The sequence below is a fragment of the Sorex fumeus genome, unplaced genomic scaffold (assembly GCF_029834395.1).
Source record: "Sorex fumeus unplaced genomic scaffold, SorFum_2.1 ptg000094l, whole genome shotgun sequence".
Classification (NCBI taxonomy): domain Eukaryota; kingdom Metazoa; phylum Chordata; class Mammalia; order Eulipotyphla; family Soricidae; genus Sorex; species Sorex fumeus.
The window spans coordinates 12,872,731-12,896,908 of record NW_026606151.1 but is presented as its reverse complement, the minus strand read 5'-3'; the positions used below and the strand labels follow the sequence as shown (position 1 = coordinate 12,896,908).

At 51.1% G+C, this 24,178-nt stretch overlaps 1 protein-coding gene across 2 annotated transcripts in view; it reads right to left on the bottom strand.

Annotated features, from left to right (window-relative positions):
• Nucleotides 1-24,178, bottom strand: part of GPLD1 (glycosylphosphatidylinositol specific phospholipase D1) — a 62,155-nt gene that overhangs the window by 3,468 nt on the left and 34,509 nt on the right. For both annotated transcript variants that reach the window (XM_056132515.1, XM_056132516.1), the window contains exons 15-25: nucleotides 17,648-17,834; nucleotides 12,288-12,398; nucleotides 11,128-11,202; nucleotides 10,880-11,036; nucleotides 8,775-8,916; nucleotides 7,635-7,740; nucleotides 7,450-7,543; nucleotides 4,926-5,102; nucleotides 4,462-4,622; nucleotides 2,152-2,178; nucleotides 1,795-1,845 (exon numbers count right to left, since the gene is read on the bottom strand). In XM_056132515.1, coding sequence (XP_055988490.1) covers nucleotides 1,795-1,845; nucleotides 2,152-2,178; nucleotides 4,462-4,622; nucleotides 4,926-5,102; nucleotides 7,450-7,543; nucleotides 7,635-7,740; nucleotides 8,775-8,916; nucleotides 10,880-11,036; nucleotides 11,128-11,202; nucleotides 12,288-12,398; nucleotides 17,648-17,834 — 1,288 coding nt within the window. The remainder of the gene's footprint in view (nucleotides 1-1,794; nucleotides 1,846-2,151; nucleotides 2,179-4,461; nucleotides 4,623-4,925; nucleotides 5,103-7,449; nucleotides 7,544-7,634; nucleotides 7,741-8,774; nucleotides 8,917-10,879; nucleotides 11,037-11,127; nucleotides 11,203-12,287; nucleotides 12,399-17,647; nucleotides 17,835-24,178) is intronic.

Here is a 24,178-nt window from a genome sequence, read left to right as displayed (position 1 = left end):
ATAATGGCCAAGTATCTTAAGAACCCGCACCTTGGGCCAGCAATATCACGCCTCGCTGGCTGCTTGCATTATCTGGCTTTTGCTATTTGGCACAATGGCTTCAGACTCACTCCAGTGTGTGTGATGCTCTCAGGCCGCCTCCTGGGAATCTTTTCCAGGGAACTTCCTCTTGGTGCCCAGGCCCAGGTCTGCACAACGATCTTTGACTTATATCTAGTTGGTGTTTCAATGAGCCCAACCTCGTGTGTGTGTTGAGATAGAGAACTGACTTTAACATTAACTCGTGAATGATAATGAAGAAAGTGAATTTACAGAATCATAACTAAAGGAATCATAATTTTGTGGATGATCTTTGTCATTTCAGTTGGTGTAAGTTTTTCTGTATTACATAGGTTCTTGATAAAAGTCTAATAGTAGGTAAAATGAATAAAATTCAAAGTATAGAGTCTTCCTATGATCAGACCTTTTGAGACTGTCCCATAAAGTTAAAACCTGTCCTTTTTTTTTTAAGGTTAAGCCTAAATTTGTTGCTATCAGCCTTACCTCTAAGTAAACATGTTAAAGCACACGCGACTAGAATTTTGGCCACTAGAGGACAGTGTCACCCCAGTTTTCTTAAACCAAGCCAACAGCTGCTCGGGGTAAAAGCAGTTTGCAGTCTGGAATCTGTGAGGGTTTCCCATCTCCTTCTCCCACAAGTCAATACACTCACCACCCCTGATGATGTTGTTTGTTTTGGGGTCACACCCAGCAGGAAGCTGGGGATTAAATTACCCTTTCAGGCATTTAAATCTATACTGATTGCATTTTTTGTTTTTGGTGGTAGGGCGGGCACACCTGAAGGTACTCAGGGCTTCCTCCTGGCAGTGCCCAGGGATACCAGGGATCAATCCTGGCTAGACCATGTGTAAGGCAAGATCCCTTCCCACTGTACTAGGAAGATACTTTAGACTTCGAAGGACATAAGTCTCTTAAGCAGCTGGCCGCTCTACCACTGTAACATAACAGCAACCATAAATGAATAAGCAGAGCTCTTTACAAGTTATTATTTCTGGGGCCGGAGCAATAGCACAGAGGGGAGAGCATTTGCCTTGCACCCAGCAGACCTGGGTTCGATCCTCAGGATCCCATATGGTCCCCCAAGTATACCACCAGAAGTGATTCCTGAGCACAGAGCCAGGAGTGACCCCTGACCATTTCTGGGTATGGCCCCAAAACTTATATATATATATATATATAATTTCTTTTTTTTTTCATCTCTACTGCCCCAATTTTGTTTTTAAACAGTGTCAGGAATTGATCCCCGGGCCTCACACATACAAGAGAAGTTTTCTGGGGCTGGAGCAATAGCGCAGCGCGTAGGGCATTTGTCTTGCACACAGCTGACCCAGGCTTGATTCCCAGCATCCCATATGGTCCCCCAAGCACCGCCAGGAGTGATACCTGAGTGTATGAACCAGGAGTCACTCCTGTGCATTGCTGGGTGTGACCCAAAACAAGCCAAAAAAAAAAAAAAATGAGAAGTTTTCAAACACTGAGCTACATCCCTGTCCCTTTGCAAACACTTCAAGCTGTAATAATCATTTTTAGTTCCCAGATGGGATGTAAAAAGGTGACCAGGTAGAGCTGGGCTGTAGGCCAAAATCTGAGGATGAAGATAAGGAAATTGATGAAATTCCTTGGGAACGTCCCTCTGCTCTTTTGTGTTTCCCTCAAACTAGAGACACAATGAGATCATTGCCAAGCCCCCGCCTCATCACAGATATATCCGGGATACAGGATGCTGGTACTCACCTTGCCTTTGGAGCGTACCGTGATCAGGGAGCTCCCGAATCTGGAGCTGGCCTGTAAAATACATTCTGTTACGGGCCTCTTAGAACACTCAGTGATTGTTTTCGGTTTGAAATAAGGGGAAAGCTGCTGGAGTGATAGCACAGCGGGTAGGGTGTTTGCCTTGCATGTGGCTGACCCGGGTTCGATTCCCAACATCCCTTATGGTCCCCCAAGCACCGCCGGGAGTAATTCCTGAGTGCAGAGCCAGGAGTAGCCCTTGTGCATTGCCGGGTGTGACCCAAAAATTTAAAAAAAAAAAAAAAAAAGGAGGGGGGAGGACATCTGTCGTTTTTCTTCATTGTTTTAGGAGGCACTTACTTCAGGAGAAATCAGGACATACTGGGCCTGAAAAACAAAATGACAAGAAAGAGAATTGATTAATGTTATGTATTTTATGGTGGGTTTGAAGTGAAGCTTAATTAGACTTGCATTCACATTTGTTTTCTTTTTTTCCTTTTTGGGTCACACCCAGCAATGCTCAGGGGTTACTTCTGACTCTGCACTCAGGAATTACTCCTGGCGGTGCTCGGGGCCCTTATGGGATACCAGGGATCGAACCTGAGTGGACCACGTGAAGACAAGCGCCCAACCCGCTGTGCTACCACTCCTGCCCACATTCACATTTCTATGTGTCTAGAGTAATCTCTAAACTATGCATGTTCCTGGGCTGGAGAGATAGTACAGCAGGGAGGGCGCTTGTCTTGCATGCTGTCGACTCAGGTTCCATCTCCCGCATCCCATATGGTCCCCCAAGCCTGCCTGCCAGGAGTGATTTTTGAATGCAGAACCAGGAATAACCCCTGAGCATCGCTGGGCGCTACCCAAAAAGAAAAAGGAAAAAAGTGTTTGATGATACATAACAAAAACAACAGGAATTATCTCAGTTGAATCATGATTTTTTTTTCAATTTCTCACGTAACTTGTTTTCAATGAGCGAATTCATTTTGAAATTTTCAAAAGAATTTTTTTAGGGGCCGTGTGGTCCAAGGAAACAGCCTGAACAAAAGAAAGAAAACAGGGGCAGGGGCCACGGCCCTTGAGTGGGCAGGTGGTGTAGAGAAGAGGTGTCGCTCTATCTCCAAACCACGGAGTCCACAACACTGAAGACCTGAGCTGCAGACCACAACCTGCAAACCTAAAGACGGGCCTTCTGAGGCAGCGGCTGGGGCGCAGAAGGGACTCTGGGGACGCAGCTGGAGGGATCGGAACATTGTATGTCTAAACCTCAGCTTTGTAAATCAGGGACTTTGTAAATCAGGGCTCTTTTATAATTTTTTTTTTTAACCACAACTCTCCTTTCAAAAACATGAATAAAATGGAGCCAGAAAAACGGAAATTAAAGCTGAAAGGCCAGCAGCTGTGGCCTGTCTGCTGATGTGGGCAGAGACCAAGGTGACATCGAATTCACCTGGACTTTAGCTCCAGGGTCAAATGCGGTAACGCTGCCTGCACAATTCTTGGCCTCCTAATCCTGGGCCTTTGCACTGAGACCAAACAGTCTAAGTTTAACCATGGACGTGCTGGAACACAGACTCAGGAAGTGGCCATTCTTTCTCTGAACAGTCCAGCATTTTTGGGGGGAGGAGGGTTTGGGGGGGCCACACCCGGCAGTGCTTAGAGTTTACTCCTGGACTCAGGGGGACCATATGGGATACTGGGAATTGAACCTGGGTCGGCCATGTGCGAGGCAAGCGCCCTCCCCACTGTGCTATCACTCCTGCCCCAAGTAGTTTCTTCGTTTTTTTGTTTGTTTGGGGCCATCCCATCAACGGTCGTGTAATCCAAGACCCAGAGACTATAAAACCCAGCTCCCGGAAGAGAACAGCGCAGAGTCTCCTGCCCCCACGCCTGGCTGTCCTCGCCAGGGCCTTGAAGGGGGGCGGGTTGAGTTTCCCTCCCCACCCCGAACAGAGCTCCGGCAGCCGAAGACCTCCAGAACCAGCCATCACCATGCTGAGACCACTCTCCACATGCATGAAGGTACCGGCAGAGGAACAAAGGCATGCGGGTCCCGGGGCTGAGATCTCCAAGCCTGCTCAGATCGGGGCTGAGCATCCTCCACCCAGATCCTTCATCTTCCAGTAGGCCAGGGTCACACCCACCAACTGGCCCCCTGCGCCGTGAATCCCATCAATGGCCAAAACCCAGAGACTATAAAACTCAGTTCCCAGAAGCGCGCGACATCTTATTATCTCATTCTTACTTTGGACAACCTGGCAATTTACCGAATGTTACCTGCCCACATGGCAGAGTCTGGCAAACTGCCCGTGGCGTATTCAATATGCCAAATACCAGTAACAATGATGGGTCTCATTCTCCTAACCCTGAAAGAGCCTTGAACATGGCACTTTTTAAAATCTTAGGGCTAGGACGAAGGAGACAATACTGGTGCCTGCTCGAGGCAATCGACGAACAATGGGATGATTGTGATCGTGACTGGGGCCATCCCCAGCTTGCTCCTGGGTCTGCACTCAGAGTATCCTCCTGGCAGTGCCGGTATCCTCCTGACAGACCATCTGAGGTGCTGGGGATCCAACCTGGGTGAACCTCATGCCCAGCAAGCACCCTAACCGACAATACTATCACTCCGGCCCCCCAAGTCCAGCGTTTTGTCCGTGAATGCTTTACCTTCTCTTCGGGACATGGGGAGGTCCAGGACTTGCATTTGCCCGTCATGTCCCCTAAGGTGGTCTGTCTGCCATTGTAGATGTAGACCCGGCCGTCTTCTCCGCCCATCAGGCCAGTGGTCACATCTGCTATCCTCAGCGGGGCGCCCAGGATGATTTCATCTGTCAACAGGGAAACGCACCAGGAGGAAGTGGCCCAGCTGTTCTCCTTCCCTCATCCCACTCCTGGGTCCTCCCCCAGTTCACAGCCACCTGGGACTCATCTGACTGTTTTCCCAGGCTGATTTCCCGCCTCAGCAATAACAACAGACGGACATGGTGACTCATGTTAACACCTTGGAGAAACACCACTCACTCCTGGTCATGGGCCTTATCTGCCTCCATCCGCCCCCCGCCCCCAAGGGCTGGCCTAGGATCCACTTAGGGGACTGGTGGGTTGCACAGAGGTCCCCGCTTCTTCCTCACCTAAGCCGTCATTATCCAGGTCACTCAGGTGCAGGACGCCCCCGAAGCGGCAGAAGCGGCGGTCCCCGCTGAAGGTGCTGAGCAGAGCGGGCTGAGAGTCCGGGCTCAGGGCGTACATCCGAGTGGTGCCCCCTTGATGCAAGGTCATGGTCAGGAAGACCACTTTAGACACGTCATCTGAAAGCAACCGCACCGTGTCAGCCAGCGTCCTGTAGGATACTCGGGTTTGAAATAGACTCCTAGGGGCTGGAGCGATAGTACAGTGGATGGGGCAATTGCCTTGCATGTGGCTGACCCGGGTTCAGTCCCTGGCATCCCATATGGTCCCTCGAGCACCGCCAGGAGTAATTCCTGAGTGCAAAGCCAGGAGGAACCCCTGAGCACTGCCGGATGTGACCCAAAAAGCCAAAAAAAAAAAAAGAAAAGTAATAGAATCCTATCCTTCTATCTTATCTTTGCAGAGGGAGCACCCAGAGGTGCTCAGGGCTCTGTGTGCTGTCAGAGATGGCTCCCGGCAGGGCTCAGAGAACCATGTGCAGTGCTGGGGATCGAACCCGGAACAAGCCATATGCAAGGTGCGCACCTTACCCACTGGACTATCTCTCTGGCCCCTAGAATCATACTCTTACTTCATGTGTCTACACAGCAGCACCCCTGGCTGAGTCATCTGGGGGCGTTTTGTTTAGTGTAGTCAACTCTGGGAGGAAGAGACTGAGATGCAGGCATGTGTCTCAGGTGCCCCCCGGACTTCAGAATCGGACTTCAGACTCGCCCTCCCGGGCCACTTCTCTACACACCTTCACTTCCTTCCCATCAAGCCGCCCCAGTCTCTGCACTCAGAGCCCTTTCCAGCACAGTTCAAAGTCTTCACCAAGTGGGTTGAGAGATGGTACAGGGGTACGGTGGACGCAGCCCACCCCAGTGGCTTCCCCAACACCACATATAGCTCCCTGATGACCGCCAGGGCGGATTCCTGATCAGAGTCAGGAATGACCCAACACCTCCTGCCCCCAACATACACGCCCCTCAAAAAAAAGGCTGTCAGGGGGCTGGAGCAATAGCACAGTGGGTAGGGCATTTGCCTTGCACATGGCCGACCCGGGTTCAATTCCCAGCATCCCATATGGTCCCCTGAGCACCACCAGGGGTAATTCCTGAGTGCAGAACCAGGAGTAGCCCCTGTGCATTGCCAGGTGTGACCCCCCCCCCCAAAAAAAAAAGGCTGTCAGGGTCCAGAGCGATAGTACAGTGAGATGGTACAGTTTGCCTTGAACAAGGCCAACCCAAGTTTAATTCCCGGCATCCCATACAGTCCCTGGAGCACCACCAGGAGTGACTCCTGAGGATGTAACCGGGAGTAACCTTTGAGCATCACCAGGTATGAGTCCCCCAAAAAAGCCAAAAGTAAAAGCTGTCTCAGTAGGATCTAAATCCTTCATCTGACAGCAATTTTAATCCATAAAAAATGCGATGTTAGGCTCAGAGAGACATACAGCAGGGTAAGGCTGAAACAGCCAACCCCAGTTCAATCTCCCGCATCCCAAAGGGTCCCAAATCACCTCTAGGAGTGACACCTGAGTGCAGAGCCAGGAGGAAAGCCCTGAGCACCGCCCCATCACAAAGCAAAGACGTCACAGGACCTAACAGATTCTGACTCCTACTTACAGTTCTATGATTGTGTGTGTGTGTGTGTGTGTGTGTGTGTGTGTGTTTTAAGAAAGACACTTAATTTTTTTACATTATATATGTGTGTGTGTGTTGTTGTTGTTGTTTGTTTGTTTGTTTTTTGGGTCACACCCAGCAATGCTCAGGGGTTACTCCTGGCTCTGCACTCAGGAATTACTCCTGGCAGTGCTTGGGGGAACCATATGGGATGCTGAGGATTGAACCCAGGTCGGCCTTATGCAAGGCAAACGCCCTCCCTACTTGCTGTACTATCACTCCAGCCCTGGGTTCTGTGTTCTTGGGGGCGGGGGAGGGCTTCCCCCTCTTCACCCCACACTTCATCTCTAACCTCAGCCCTGCCCATTAGATTCCCAAGCCCAGTTCTTTGCGAATCACAGTGCCGGCCTGAATTCTCTGTCCCTCCACCACCCCGCGACAGCTCTCCGGGGCTCCTCGGGTAAAAGGTGTCCTGGGGTCCCCCATGCGGCAGGGAAGCTGTTCCCTACTGCTGTGGTGGGTACTCACCCCCTACCCGCCACAGCACGCTCTTCCTGCTCCCTACGGGCTGGTGAACTGGTGCAGAGCCCTGCATGAGGGCCCAGCGTGAGGTCACCTTAGCTGAAGAGATTTTGCACCAACTCAAAGCAACCCCGGATTTGTGCCCCTGAGCAATGTTAGATCCCAGCTGGTTCAGAAACAAGGACCCTCCCCAGGGGGTAGGACCGCTGTGGGTGGGGGCAGATCTTGTCATCGTCATGCAGGTGACAGGTTCCAGGAGGTGCAGGAACTGCCCCCCCAGGCCTCCCAACTTGCCATAAGGAGGCCAGAAAGATCCTAAGCCCCAGCCCCGTGGACTGACCATTGGTGGGGGCCCCGACCAGCAGCACTTGTCTCCGGGTGCCGTTCAGCATCACGTGGCCGCTGGACAGCGCGGTCCCCAGCTTCCCCATTGCCTGTGGGACGCAGAAGCCCAGTGGAGGCTGGAGCGTGGTGTGGAGGCCGCGAGAGCCCCGGGGGCCGGTGGGGGTGTCGGGATGGTCCTACCTTGTCTCCGGAAATGGTGAAGCGGCTTTGGCCACCGGGCAGGAGGTAGCCGTCCACCCGGCCCACGCTCTGCTTCTCATCGCGAGGACGGAACAGCATGCCCAGGCTGCGGGGACACAGGCAGGGCAGAGCTGGCCAGGCCTGGGCCCAGGAAAGACCCGCGGGTCCGAGCCAGGGGACAGGACAGGAAGGGGGGGGGGGGAAGAGGGGAGAGAGGATGGGAGGGAAAGGGAAGAGGAGAGGGGAGGGGAGGGGAGGGGGTGGGGAAGAAGAGAGGAAAGGAGAGAAGAAGGGGGTGGGAGGGAGGAAGAGAGGAGTGGGAAGGGGGGAGGAAGAGGGGGAGAGGAAGGGAGGGGGAAAAGAGAAGGGAGGAGGAGAGGAGAGGGGAAGGGAAAGGAGGAGGGAGGAGGAGAGGGAAGGGGAGGGACGCAGGTGGCAGTACCTGGGCTCTGATTTCCCGCCTGCAGAGTCAGGAAACATGGGGACATTCCCTCCCCCTGTGCTGCCCCCCTCCCCCCAACACACACACACACACACACACACACACACACACACACACACACACACACACACACACCTAGTCCAGTCTGCAGCTTTGAGGTCTTACCTCCCAGTCTGAGGTGCAGCATACAGCACACACACACACACACACACACACACACACACACACACACACACACCTAGTCCAGTCTGCAGCTTTGAGGTCTTACCTCCCAGTCTGAGGTGCAGCATACAGCACACACACACACACACACACACACACACACACACACACACACTGCACACATGCACACTCACACCTCGTCCAGTCTGCAGCTCTGTGATCTTTCCTGCTGGCCACACACACACACACACACACACACACACACACACACAATGCACACATGCACACTCACACCTCGTCCAGTCTGCAGCTGTGATCTTTCCTGCCGTCCTGACATGCAGCATACAGCTCACACACATGCACACTCTCTCTCTCTCTCTCTCTCTCAAACACACACACACACACACACACACACACTAATCTACAGCCTTGTGGTCTTTCTCGCCAGCCTGAGCCACAGCAGACAGCTGCCTGAGCTTTGCTGGCGGCTGCGACCCTCCCCATCCCCTTCTCTGGGACCCCCGACCCGCGCTCACCTACTGGCGTTCTTCCAGGTGGGGCTCCCGACCAGCAGCAGCGTGGCGTTGCCCACGCGGGTCCCGTGCAGGGAGTAGCCGTGCCAGGCGAAGTCCTCCTCGCCCCGAGCCATCCAGTCGGCCTCCTCCACCGCCAGCTTGTCTGTGGGAGGCCACAGCCTGTCATGGGGACGCTGAGGGACCCAGGTCAGCCCCGCTCTGGGGCCCACCGGAAATGGGCGCACGGTGCTCAGCTTCTGCAGAACTCCTGCACCTTGTGGGGTGCCCCCGGTACCCCCTGGGCCTCGGACCCTCCTCTTCAGTTAGGAAGCTCATTTCCAAAGCTTGCAAGAAGATGCTGAAGGGCCAGCGGAGAAAGAGCCCCTGGGGACGCCTCTGTGACTCAGAGAAACAGGGTGAGGTGCAGGAGACAGAACCCAGGGCGTCACACACAAGGCAAGCAATAGGCCCGGAGGGGGGCAAATGAAGTGAGGAGGCCGAGGGAGGGGGTGGGGGGGGAGTGGAGGTAACAGAAGGTGGGTGAAGGGTTCTGGGCACTTTGGCGATGGTGGGGTGAAGGAGCTGTGTACCTCAAAACCAAAGGCTGCAACACTACAGTGAACACAAGACCCAAACTATAAAATTAATTGGGGTAGTGGGAGGAGGGCAGAGCAACAGCACAGTCAGTCGCTAGGACAACCTGGCTAAGATCCCTGGCACCCCATGTGGTCCTGAGCCCCGCCAGGAGTAAGTGCTGAGCACTGCTGGGTATGACCAACAAGCCAAATGATAATAATAATTTCGATTTATTTTTAAAAGCTTACCAAAGGGGGAGGGGCTTGGGCAATAGCACAGCGGGTAGGGTGTTTGCCTTGCATGCAGCCGACCCAGGTTTGATTCCCAGCATCCCATATGGTCCCCCGAGCACTGACAGGAATAATTCCTGAGTGCAGAGCCAGGAGTAACCCCTGAGCATCTCTGGGTGTGACCCAAAAAGCAAAAAAAAAAAAAAAAAAGTTGACCAAAGGGGAGTTGATGTGTGTGTGTGTGTGTGTGTGTGTGTGTGTGTGTGTGTGTGTGCAGTGCTGGGAACTGGACCCTGGCCTCTCACACACAAGGCTAGCCACAGGCCTGATGCAGTGGCATCGGATTGTTCACTGTTCCGAAGGGTTGGGAAGAAAGCATCAAGAGCTTGCGAGCACGCCCTCCACACACGAGGCCCCGGGTTTGACCCCAGCCTTGTATGTCCTCACCAAGCACTGCCAAGGTCATCTCAGTGACCTAGCCCTGCCTGAGCAGCCCGGCCAGAGCACCAAACCTTCAGACTGGGTTGGGGGAGTTTTGTGGGGAGCAGCTCCCCCCCCCCCAGTGCCCCCTTCAGAGTCCCCCGCAAAAGAAATGTCTTATCAATAGGAAAATTTCCTAAATCTTAGTGAGCCCAGCCCAGGAGAGCTGGGACGCCTCAGGGATGTCTTTGGAATGTGGCCCCAAGAAGAATAGCCCATGGACCCCCTGATTTCTCCACGAGAACTTGGCTCCTTTGTCCTGGATGTTCAGGGACTGTCCGTAACACTGGCCAGGACTTATGCACATACAAGAGACTATTAAAGATTGCCAGTGGGGACAGACAGCTGGCTCAAGCGGCTGACTGCATGCTTTGCTTGTGGGACATTATCACCAGAACCACAGGGTCCCCCAAGCACAGCCAGGAACAAACCCACCACACACACACAAACACACACACACACACACACACACACAACCACAGAGATATCCTGAATACACCTCGGGGTGCCCGCTCCAAAAACAGAAAAAAAGAAAAAAGAAAAAAAGCAGAAAGAAATCTTTTTTTTCTTTTGCTTTTTTGGGGTCACACCCAGGGATGCACAGGGATTACTCCTGGCTCACGCACTCAGGAGTTACTCCTGGCGGTGCTCAAGGGACCATATGGGATGCTGGGAATCGATCCCGGGTTGGCTGCGTGCAAGGTAAACGCTCTCCTCCATTGTGCTAACATTCCAGCCCCCAGAAAGCAATTTTAGATGCAACAAGGTTCAAAGGGCAGATGGCAGAGAGAGGTGTCCCGGGCAGGGGACAGGTCCCTGCACAGGCCCGGGGAGCCTTACCTCCGTGGCGGCGACGGGGCGCAGAGTGGAAGGCGGCCACGAGGCCCCGCTGCTTGCCCCCGGCAGGTGCAAACGGGGAGCCCATCACCAGGTCGGGCCGGCCATCTCCACTCACGTCGGCTGCCAGGAGCGTCCAGCCCAGGTTGCAGTAGACGTCCTGGGAGGGGAGCAGCAGGGACTGGGGTTTGCTCCTGGGGGGCGGCCAGCCGGGGTCCCTGAGCCCCCGCCCACTGAAGGTGGCACCCTACCTGACAGGAGATGGTGATGTCGGGCGTGGAGGGCAGCCCCTGCTTCCTGGACCCCAGGTACACATAGACGGCACCCTGGGCGAGACGGGAAGGCGGGAGGCACCCACGGTCAGCAAGCAGGATGGGACAGCGGACAGCGGAGCAGGTGGTGCCACCCCCGTGGGCCTCCAGATGCCCCGCCTGCCCCTCACTTCACTGCTGTGTCTCGCTCTGGGACCCGCTGGCCACGGTGGCCGGGATATCAGGTCCCGTCCGGTGTGTTTCTGGCTCTTCTAGGAAGCCGTGATTGATTGTTCTGTGGCCCACCCGAGCACCCCAGGGGCGGTCAAGCCCTCCTGGATGCTGGCCCGGTTCCTGTCTCAGGACCCGCCTGACTCCAGCCCTCTCCCGAGTGTCACACTCGCACACCATCGTGTCCCAGCAGACATCCCCCTGTCCCCCCTCGTACAGAGCTGGTGAGGCCACGTGGTGACACCAGGGTGCACGAGGTGCCAAGGAAAGGCTGCCCAGGGCTGGAGAGATAGCACAGCGGGTAGGGAGCGGGTAGGGCATTTGCCTTGCAGGCGGCAGACCCAGGTTCAATTCCCAGCATCTCATATGGTCCCCTGAGTACCGCCAGGGGTAATTTCTGAGTGCAGAGCCAGGAGTAACCCCTGTGCATTGCTGGGTGTGACCCAAAAAAATCAAAAAAAAAAAGAAGAAAGAAGAAAGGCTGCCCTGTGCAGACCACAATGCCCTCTAGAACCCTCTAGAAGGTTCTGCCGGGAGAGTTTCTAGAGGAGACCAGGGAGGGACGGTAGATGGGGTTAAGGCCCTAAAGCCCTTCACTGTTGCCAGAAGTCCCCGGGGACCATAGGGGCCACAGGAAGGGTCCTGCTTCAGGTGGGAAGTAGACCGGGGGGCCAGACAATTTCCCCCTGCTGTGAGGACCACACTGCCCGGGTGCACGGGCCTCACTGACTCCCCCCGGACAGCAAGCACCACAGCCGGGAACGCAGCAGTTGAGTCTCCCTGATGAAGTAGGGAAACTGAGGCATAGCAAGGGTCCAAGAGACAGGAGCAGGCACTGCCCAGCAGCCCCAGGAAACGTCAGGGGCTTGAACGGGGCCCAGCATCATCCACTGACAAATGCCCTCCCGGCCCCACCCCCACAATCTTACGTTATACGTGAGCTTCTCGGAGCCCACTGAGGGGGCCCCCACGGCCAGGTCAGGCACGCCATCCACGTTGAAGTCCACCACGGCCACGGCTGAGCCAAACCGACCTGAGGGCTGAGGAGATGCCAGTTACTTTCCCTAGTCTGAGCCGCCTCCCTCTGGAAGCCCTCCTGACTTCCAAGGATGGACAGGCCCAGTATCCCCAGCAGGGGCATGAGAACTGAGGAACAAAAGTACAGCAATACTGGAACACAGCCGAGATGCCGGGATTGGGGCTATCCATTTTTGGACAAGTCAGTGTGTGTGTGTGTGTGTGTGTGTGTGTGTGTGTGTGTGTGTGTCTATGTCTGTCTGTCTGTCTGTCTGGGGGCAGAGAAGTTGCTCGGTTCTCACAAGGTCTGGGTTTTTGAAAGAGTCTGGTGCCAATGACTCCCCACATCAAAGACAAAACTCCTCTTCGCAGAAGACCCCAAATCATTATCAAATAACAGTAGCCACCACAGCTTACCTCTGTGGACTCAGAAGGTTCTAGAACCAGCCTACCAGAGGGAGTGGCCACTAGCTAAATGTGGCTACTTTCTATAGACGGTAAATCACATCAAGCAAACAAAACAAATTCCGAAACTCCATGCTTGGGAGCATGTTTCAAATACCCCTAAGCCAGCGTGTAGTGGATAAGGTCCGTGCCTCACACCTCGTGGACCTCATTCAATCCCAGTACTGGGCACCAGAGCAGGGAGGGAGGTTGCATGCAGCCGACCCTTATTTGAGCCCCCCGGCATCCCAGGAGGCCCCCTGAGCACTTCCAGGAGTAATTCCTGAGGGAAGATCCAGGAGTACCCCTGAGCATCAGCGCACGTGGTACCAAAATAAACAAACAAAAAGCAAGCCCCTTATGGTCCTCCTCAGCCCCCCTCAGGGGTCACCCCTGAGCAGAGAACCAGGAGCAGCCCCTGAGTAGCGCCAGATGTGGCCCCAACTCTTCCCCCACACGGCCTCCGGAAAGCCAACGTGCTTATAGCCCATACTGGCCCCAGACCATTTGCACACCCACAGAAAGCTCCTCTGGTCCACACTGCCATGGACACTGTGGGCCCCATTTCAGATTCCACACGTGGAAAAAAACAAAGCCATTCAGGGGCCAATTTTCTTCGTCCCAAGTGGGGGTTCATGTTCCACCTTCTAGAGTCAGCCCTGACCTAAAAGTCACACTTTGGGTGCTCTTATTCTTTCACAACCCGTAGGAAGTGAAGAGTCTTGCACAAGGGGATCTTTGGCTGCACGGCACACATCCCACGCCAACCATTTCTTGCTCCACCTCTGAGCAATGGCATCTCTGGACTCTGCCCCTTTCTCCCAGGCAGGAACTTGATCGGCGAGAGAACATGCTGGGGAACACCAGCAGGGAGGGGTCCAGCTGCAGGGAAAATGCTGCCAATGGTTTATTTCATCACCACCAACCAACTACACGGTCGGGTCGCGCCTCTGGCAGGTGAACCGGTCGTTCCAGGCAAAGCACCGAATCTAAAGCAGCAAATGCCTGAGCGAGCCATGCCCTTGCCCCGTAGTTTGCAGACAAGAAAGGTTCATGGCCTTCCAGAGGATACAGCACACAGAGGCCTGTTTAATTTGTCCTCTTCCACATGATCGAAAGCCACTGCAGGGGACAGAGAGGTAGCCCAGAGGTGAAGGGGCTCATCCTGCATGCGGCTGAGCCCAGTTTGATCCCTGGCTTCACCAGAGGCCACAGCACCATCCCAAGGGGCACCAAGCACAGAGCCAAGAGTAGCCCCCTGAGCAACATTGAGAGTGCCCCCCAAATCTAACCCTCTCAAAAGAGTCACTGCACAATAGCTGGAAATGATCACTCTGGACATGAATTGAGTGTTGAAAGTAGGGAAAGGGCTATAAATGATAACCCTTCTGCATCTGTACCAAAACCATAATGCCTAAAAGGAGAGGGGTGTGTGTGTGGGGAGAGAGAGACAGAGAGAGAGAGAGAGAGAGAGAGAGAGAGAGAGAGAGAGAGAGTTGCCTGCCACAGAGGCAGGATGGAGTTGGGGGGAACTAGGGATTGTTGGAGGGGAACTGGGGATATCGATGCTAGGCAATTACACTGGTAGAGAGATGGGTGTTGGAACACTGTCTGACTGAAACCCAATCATGAACAACTTTGTAATAGTCTATCTCACAGTGACTCAATAAAATAAAAGAAAAAAAAGAAACAGAAGAAGAAAGGTGGGAGGGAGGGAGGGAAGGAAGGAAAGAAGGAAGAAAAAAGAAAAAAGAAAAGAAGAAAAGAAAAGAAAATCACAATGATTTACCCCAGTTTTGGTGACCATGTGGAGTAATCATCTCAATCACCTATTAGTGTGTAAATTAAAAATGGTAGCACTGTAGCACTGCCCTCCCATTTTTCATCGATTTGCTCGAGCGGGCACCAGTAACATCTCACAACAAATTGTGAGACTTGTTGTTACTGTGTTTGGCATATCAAATACGTCACAGGTAGTTTGCCAGGCTCTGCCGTGCGGGCGAGATGCTCTCGGTAGCTTGCCTGGCTCTCCGAGAGGGGCGGAGGAATCGAACTCGGGTCGGCCATGTTGGCTGCGTGCAAGGCAAACGCCCTACCGCTGTGCTATCGCTTCAGCCCTCAAAAAATAAATTAATAAAAATGAAAAGAGTCACTGCAAGGAGGCTTGGGGGAGTGTGGAACCACCACCTTCTTCATGCCAAGGGACTTTGAGAGTTTTTATTGTCCACAGGAAGCAGCTGCCTCTCTTAGATCACCTGCATGACCCCAAATGTTGTCTAACAGGGCAATGACTTTGGGAAGAAGGAACAAGGAAGGAGCAGAGATGGGGGAGGAGGATGATCTGGTACTTTCCAGAGGATCTAGAAAACACTTCCTCTAGAACCCATGGCCTCATGGACAGGCCCATAACTTGTTTTCCCTCTGAGGTTCAGACGGGGATCAAATTGAAGATACGAACTTTCCATTTTTCATGTACTACATACTTTCCTCTCTTTTATTATTTTTATTTTTGTTTTTGTTTGGAGGCCACACCCTGCTCTGCTCAGGGGTCACTCCTGGCTCCGCACTCAGGAATCACTCCTGGTGGACTCAGGAAACCATATGGGATGCCAGAGATCAAACCCAGTGTGAGGCCCCTCATCCTTTCCATTTTTAAGTACATTTTAAGCTACCTCTTTCAGAAGGCGGGAGTTGGGAGCCTTTCCTGGTGGCAGTGCTCAGGGCTTGCTCATGGGCCTGTGCTCAGGGCTTACTGACTCCTGGCTCTGCACCCAGGACCTCTCCTGGAGGTGCTCGGAGACCATAGGCGGTGCCAGGATTGAACCAGGAATGTGCCACATGCCCGGCCAGTGCTCTACCACAGGACTACCCCTCAGGCCCCAGGCAGACCTTTTCTCTTGTCTTCAGAGTCTTTGCTCTATAATCAAAGCTTCAGTGGCTTGCCCAGGGCAGACACGGCCACCCAACTGCAAGGCCAGAACTCTGTCCCCTAGTCACGTGTAACTGGAGCTCACAGACCACGTTCCCTATGCTGGAACCTCAACCCCTGAGCCTTGGGGCCAACACAAAGTCCAAGGGTGCTATGCTGTCCTGGATCCCGCAGACAGGAACCACTGGGACAAGTCCAAATTTCTTACCCAGTGAAAGATTTATAAGTCTGTGCACATTCTCCTGAAAATTATAGAGTACAGTAAGCCAATGGTAAAAGGAAAGTTCCATTTGGATAGTTAAAATTTTTTGTTTTCTTTCTACTGAGGGCCACGCCTTATGGTCTGGGGGACAGGGAGCAGGGGTCACTCCTAGAGGCCTTAGGGATTGAACCCAGGCCTCCCGCATGCAAAGTAGGCATTCGGCCCATTCAGCTATTTCTCCAATCCCTAAATTTAAAAAAAAAATTGTTTATATATGTGCCATACGCATAGCTTAGGGGACCATATGGCCTGCCAGGGATCAAACCCAGGTATCCTACCTGCTGTACTATTGCTACGTGCACCCTAAACAAACAGTTTAAAGGGAGCTTTTGTATTATTAAGAAATCACCACACAGCAGTGAAGCGTCCCAGGGGGCACCACAACACTGGAGAATTCTCTGGGCCCCATATCAAGCCAATATGGAAGTCCCAGATGGGGCAGGTACAGTCTCCGGGCCTTCTCCAGATCGAATCCAGGAGACCATGAGCTTCTACAAGCATGACCCCGATATGTGGCTATCAGGGCTATTCCTCTGAAGGACGCGGTCACTTATTCAGTGGCACGACCTTTCCTGATATGCAAAGTGAGCAATAGAAAATAAATGGTCTAGCATCTGCCCTTGGAAGGCAGGCTCGAGTGGTGGTGGGAATATCTGAACAAAATATAATCCGCAAAACTAGAGAGTATCTGAGCAACTGTCTGCCATAGAGGCAGGGTAAGGACTGGGATGGAAGTGGAGGGGATACTTGGTGGTGGAAAGTTTGTACCGGGGAGGGACGGGTGATCGATCATTGTATGGCTGAATATCAAACATGAAAGCTTTGTAACTGTATCTCACGGTGGCTCAATAAAAAATAAAAATAAATAAATAAATAAAAAAGAAAAGAAAAGAAATCACCTCCACACTGGCGACTCGACGCTGTTCTGAATAATAAGTGTCAGGTCAGAGAGACCCTTCAAAGGGCTGATGCACACTTTGCAGGCAGAAGACCCAAGTTCAATTCCCAGGGAGGAACAATCTGCTCCACTCACACCTTCAAACACCATGGGGAGTGACCCTTGAGCACAGAGCTGGGGGCAGCCTTGGGGGTCCACTGGTGGGGGGGGGGGGGGTCCAGCAACGCCCTCATTCATTACCTAAAGTGCTTTAAGTAACTGCCAGGTTCAACCCTCAAAAGGTAATAACAGAATGACTTAAATGAGACTAATGCTGGGCCTGGCCTATTCCTTCAAAGGAACAAGCAAATGCCACAAAAAATGTCACTGTGAATGCAAGAAAAGAATGCCACAAAAAAAGGTCACTGTGAATGCCACAAAAAAATTCACTGTCAAGATTCTTGCTCATAGTTCTTTGTGGTGGAGAATTTGCATAACACAAGGACACAGAGTTAGTGATTAGATGGTGTCTCCTTTTTTGTTGTTTGTTGGATTTTGAGTCATACCTGGCAGTGATGCTCAGGGGTTACTCCTGGCCCCCCCACACCCCTAAACCCCCATCCCCACCCCACACTCAGGAACCACTCCTGGTGTTGTTCGGGGGAACACAGGGGATGCTGGGGATCAAACTGGGTGGGCCACACGCCAGGCAAACGCCCTCCCCGCTGTCCTACCTCTTGGGCCCCTAGGGGTGCCTCACCTGGGAGCCCTCCAGGATGGTGTGGGCCTCCTTGTCTAGGTCCAGGTCAACGGGCGGCAGGCCCAGGCTGTTCCCATAGATGACATACACGCGCCCAATCTGGAGGTGGCCGGGGCGGCTGTACCCGGGGGCGCCCACCACCAGGTCCCCGTAGCCATCCAGGTTGAGGTCCGCTGAGGCGAGTGCCCTGCGGGGAGAGAGCACATCTCCAGATTTCGGAAATACAGTTGGAAAAAGAGTTTTTGGAGCATCCAGGCTGGTGATGGCCTCCGGTCAGTCCCTCAGTCTCTCTGCTTCCTGGTTCCAAGAAAGACGGTCCCGCTACCTCCGAGCAGTAGGTGGCTCTTCAGAAGCAGAGAGATTCACACCAAAGTTACAGATATCCAGGGAGATGCAGATCAAAACAACAATGAGATATCATTTCACACCACAGAGACTGGCCCACATCCAAAAGAACAAAAGCAACCAGTGCTGGCGCGGATGTGGTGAGAAAGGGACCCTCCTTCACTGCTGGTGGGAATGCCGGCTGGTTCAGCCCTTTTGGAAAACAGTATGGATGATTCTCAAAGAATTAGAAATTGAGCTCCCATTTGACCCAGCAATACCACTCCTGGGAATATATCCCAAAGAAGCAAAAAAATATAGTCAAAGTGACATCTGCAGTTGTTTGTTCATTGCAGCACTCTTTACAATAGCCAGAATCTGGAAAAAAACTGAGTGCCCGAGAACAGATGACTGGTTAAAGAAACTTGGGTACATTTACACAATGGAGTATTATGTAGTGGTTAGAAAAGATGAAGTCATGAAATTTACATACAAGTGGTACTACATGGAAAGTATCATGTTAAGTATCATGTATCTGATTCATCTGAAATGAATCAGAAAGAGAGGGATAGACATAGAAAGATTGCATTCATCTGGGGAACATAAAGTAACAAAATAGGAGACTAACACCCAAGAATGGCCGAGATTAGAACCAGGAGTTTTGCTCCGTGGCCTGGAGGCCAGCCACACATGCTAGGGGAAAAGGCAGCTCAGATAGAGAAGGGAGCACCAAATAAAGGGTGTTGGGAAGATCCGCCCGGGATGGGAGATGCATGCTGAAAGTAGACTATAGACCAAACATGATTGTCACCCATTGCCTCTTTTGCAAACCACAACACCCAATAAGAGAGAGAGAACAAAAGGGAATGCCCGGCCACAGAGGGGCAGGGTGGGATGGGGGGGTGGGAGGGATACTGGGATCCGTGGTGGTGGGAAATGGGCACTGGTGGGTACTCTATCATTGTATAACTGAAATCCAAGCACAAAAATTTGTAAGTCTACAAATGCACCTCATGGTGTTTCACTAATAAAAATTTTTAAAAATTACAGATATCAGCACCAAAATGCAAAGCACAAAAAACAAATGGAAAAGCTTCTATCTTGGCCCAAAAACACTTCTGCACACATTCCTGCCGAACGGGAGCTAATAGCTGCAAATCCTATATCTGATGAGAGGTAAGGATCCAATATACATTTTTAAAAATCCTTCAATGGGGCTGGAGCCATAGCACAGTGGGGAGGGCAGTTGTCTGCACGCAGCCAACCTGGGTTCAATTCCCAGCATCCCATATGGTCCCCCGAGCACTGCCAGGAGCGTGCAGAGCCAGGAGTAACCCCTGTGCATCACTGATGTGACCCAAAAAGCAAATAATGATGATGATGATGATGATGATAATAATAATAAATCCTTCAACAGGAAAGTGCCTGCCACAGGGGCGGGAGGTAGGATGGGGAGCTGGTGGCAGGAGGGATATTGAGGATATTGGTGGTTGGAAATCACAGAGGGATGAGTGTTGAATGATTCATCGTATGATTGAAACTCAATCAGGAAAGCTTTGTAACTATCTCACAGTGCTTCAATTAAAAAATTAAATTTAAAAAAACCCTTTAGCTCAGAACAATGATGATTGAAGCAGGCAGAAGAGAAGAGATACAAGACAGATGCATTCCACCTCACTCATCACCAGGGGAGCACCAAGCCAAGCCGTCACACACCTTCCGCCTGTTCTAACAGCGATTATGAAAGAGACGAGAAATAACATGTGGGTGAGGATGTGGAGAAGAGAGAAGCTTTCTGCCCTGTTGGTGGGAATAGAAGTCGGTACAACCACACTGCTAAGGAGGCACCTCAAAATGCTAAAAGCAGCACTTCTGAGGCTGAAGCAATAGCATAGCAGGGAGGGCGCTTGCCTTGCACGCAGCCAACCCGGGTTGAATTCCCAACATCCCATAGGGTCCCCTGAGCACCGCCAGGAGCAATTCCTAAGTGCAGAGCCAGGAGTAACCCTTGTGCATCGCCTGGTGTGACCCTCCCCGCCAAAAAAATAAAAAGAAGCAGAACTTCTATACATCTCAGCAATTTGCTTCTGGGTATTAATCCACAGAAACACCAGCCCCCAAAGACAACTGCATCCCTGTTCAATATAGCATTGTTTGTGATACAGCATTGTTTCCCAAGACAGGGAAGTAACTTAGAGCCCACTGATGGATGGTGAATGGATAAAGAAAATCTGGGATCTGCACACGGCCATGGGTCACTGGACAATGTGCCCATCAATGTCAGGCACACAGTGGCAGTCCTAGGAGCCAGAGCCTCCAGCCTTGGTCCAGCATGCGACCCCTTCAGCTCTGTGCAGTTCAGCTCCACGGCACCCACACAGCTGTGTAACAGCATCACACAGCTCTCAGCACACCTCATTTACAGAGAAAGGAAAACCCTGCCAGTTCCAGCAACACGGGTGGAACCCGAGAGCATGGGAATGAATGAAATAAGTCAAAGGAAAAATCAATCCCTTATGACTTCACCTAGATGTCAAGTCTGAAAAACTGAAACAACACTATACTGGTAATGCAGAGAAGAGACTGAACACTGGCAGAGCCAAAGCTGGTCAAGGTCACCATGTCTGAACATCCATTTAGAAGTCAGAATGCCCAGCCTGGGACTGTCGTAAATAATCCTGTGTTGCCTAGTGGAAAACGGCCAAGACGTCAGATCTTAAATGTCCTCATCAAATGGAAACACAAAAATGTCACTCAGTATGAAAGGATGTTAGCTAGACATAAATTGATCCTTTCAAAACAAATCTAGATAGGGTTTCATGTTAAGCGAATAAAGACAGAAAGAGAAGAACGAATGCTGGATGATCTCATTCATCTATGGACCACAGAGAAATAAAACAAGGAGATAGAACTGAACGGTGACAGATCAACAGTTTTGCCTTGGATCGCAAAACTCAGATTACCAAACAGTGGGGGAGGGTGGGGGAATGGAAGAGGCAGATTTCTTCATTAGAGGGGACACAGAGGCAGTGGTGGAGGGTCGTGGGCCTTTTGGTGGTGATGAGGTGTGGGAACTATACATCAAGATCATAAACTTGATTTTCACTGTCACAAGATCCTAAACATTATCCCTACTGTAAATATGTTACCTTAACTACAAAAGATATTAAAAAGTTAATAACAAATAAATTTAAAATAACCTCATAGAAGGTATTATATGACTGAAACTAATATAATATTTTCTATAAATTATATCTCAATTTGTGAAAAAAAAACAGGATTTGCTCCTTCTAGAAAGCTTCTGTATAGCAAAGAAAATATCAAAAATGAAAAAGACAAAAATATTTTTCAGGGAAGAAAACATTTGCAAACCATGTGTCTGGTATGGAGTTAATGTTGAAAATACACAGCAACTCATGGAGCTCAAGAAATCAAGGACGATAACCCAATTAAAAACTAGCCAAAGGGCCCAAATGGATAATTCCCTAAAGGAAACATACGAATGGCCAAGAGGGACACGAAAAGCTACTAAAGGTCGTTAATCATAAGGGGAAATGTCAATTAGAACCACAACAAGATATCATCAAGACCACCAGGGGTCCCTCCTGAGCACAGAGCCATGAACACCTCTGAGTGAGCCCCAAAACCCCCTCCAAAAAAAGATAAGACAAGTTGGTGAGGATGAAGGAAAAAGAAAGCCTTTGAGTGAGCAGAAACGCAAATTGGAGTAACCACTACCGAAAACAGCATAGAAATACCTCAGAGAATCAAAAAACAGGACTATCCAATAACCCAGCAAGTTCATCTCTAGTATCTCAGCAAAGGAACGGATGTTGAAAAGAAGCTCACACTCATTCAGTATTACTGACATTAGCCAATATAGGGAAAATGAACACCCGCGGAAGAATGCATTTGAAAATTGTCTATATATGCAACGGAATATTATTCAGTCTTTAAAAAGAGAGATCCTACCATCTGTAGCAACAAGGGTGGTTCAGGAGAGATTAGACAGAGTGAGATAAGCCAGGCTTGGACAGACAGATCTGGAATGATCTCACCAACATGTGGAATCGTGAGTAGCTCAACAATAAGTAGCAGAGAAGAGACTAACAGTTGCGGAGGCCAAGGGAAGTGACAGTTAAGAGAACTGGAGACCTACTCTAGACGGCTCGACGCTAGCAGCTAACCCGACTTCATTCTGCACTTGACGCACCCCAAGAGGGCAGCTATCAACATACACAGCAGATGACAACACCGACTCAAGGGGGTGTGAAGAGATATCAGGAGGCAATGGCCACATGACCCCACTGGGACGATGGACTCCTAGGGTGCACGGATTTCCCACCCCAGCAAGCTGTTCATGATGAATATTTACAGGCCGATCAACCATCCAAGAAGTAGCAAAGTGGGTAGTGCAATAGCACAGCAGGTAGGGCATTTGCCTTGCACATGGTCGACCCAGGTTCGATTCCCAGCATCCCATATGGTCCCCAGGAGTAATTCCTGAGTGCATGAGCCAGGAGTAAACCCTGTGCATCCCCAGGTGTGACACAAAAAGAAAAAAAAGAAGAAGAAAGAAGAAGGAGGAGGAGGAGGAAGAGGAAGGAGGAAGAGGAAGGAGGAGGAGGAGGAGGAGGAGGAGGAGGAGGAGGAGGAGGAGGAGGAGGAGGAGGAGGAGGAGGAGGACGCGGAGGCGGAGGCGGAGGAGGAGGCGGAGGCGGAGACGGAGGAGGAGGCGGAGGAGGAGGCAGAGGAGGAGGCAGAGGCAGAGGCAGAGGCAGAGGCAGAGGCAGAGGCAGAGGCAGAAGAGAAAACCGGAAAAAATAATAGACATTTCACCAAAACCCCCAGAAATTAGTCATTGGTGGACTAAAAGTCAACCTATTCCTTGGGCTCGATGTTAATTGTGGAGCAGCACTATCACCCTATTAAAATTTTTAGAATTCCAGGTCTGATAGCACAGCACGTGGGAAGTTTGCAGGTCTGATAGCACAGCACGTGGGAAGTTTGCCTTGCATGCAGCCAACCCAGGTTTGATTCCCAGCATCCCATATGGTCTCCTGAGCACCGCCAGGAGTGATTCCTGAGTGCAAAGCCAGGAGTAACCCCTGAGCATTGCTGGGTGTGACCCAAAAAGAAAAAAAAAATTAGAATTCCTGGAGAGTAGCCGCATTTGCAGTCACATGACACCTCATGCTCTACGTCACTGATATACCAAGAGGAGCACACCACATCTGAGGGGGTGTAAAGCAAAAGGCAACCAATCTTGACCAAATACTTAGCATACTATAGATAGATAGGTAAGATATTAGCACACAAGGCTTAACCTGTAACAACATGTTAGCAATCTCTCATACTTAATGGCTCCAAGGTGAGATACAACAATTTTCACACACTTTCCTCTAAGGAGAACTTTTTGGGGTCATTTTTAGTGACTTAGTCATAACAAGCCATACAAAATAAATTATTTAGGATCTGCCTTTTGGACAGGCTTGGGTGGAAAATTCAAAATTATAGAGGTGGGAAGGTGTCGTGGGGGGGTCGGATCAGTGTTGGAATATTGAATGTAATAAATTATTGTGAACGACTTTATAAAAACAAAATTTAAAATAAATTAGTAAAAGCATAAGAGTGCTCAGCATTGCCTTGCTAAGTCCCCATGCTGCGCTAGGCTTCTGTCATGGGAAAGTACTGCTCTAGGGACCTAGCCAGAGTGTCAGTCCTGGTGCTTCGAGGACCATGTGGTGGCAGGGATAGAACCCAGGCCTCCAGCAAGCACAGCACACATGCCAGCCTCAAGACTTGCCCTTTCCCAACACCCACGGCTGTAATGCTTCGGTGGGGTTACTTAGAAAGGTTGAAACTCCTTGTGTTCCAACAAAGATGTTTGGATCCATTTTAAAGAGAGAGTTTTTTCTTTACAATTATGCAGACCACTGAACTGATGAGAAGCTGACAGAAAAATGAGGTGCCATGGGCTGCTACTCTATTCATTTGAGAAGGACTTAGTATGTTTATCACTGCCCGCTTCCAGCAGGTGACATCTTGAGAAGGACTGAAATAAGGCTGAGGAGAGTGTTGATGAACGTAGAGAGAAGGTGATGGATGGATAGAGAAGGCAATAGATGGAGAGACAAGTCAATGATGGATAGACAAGGGGATGAAGGGATAGAGAAGGCAATGGATGAATAGAGAAGGGAATAAATG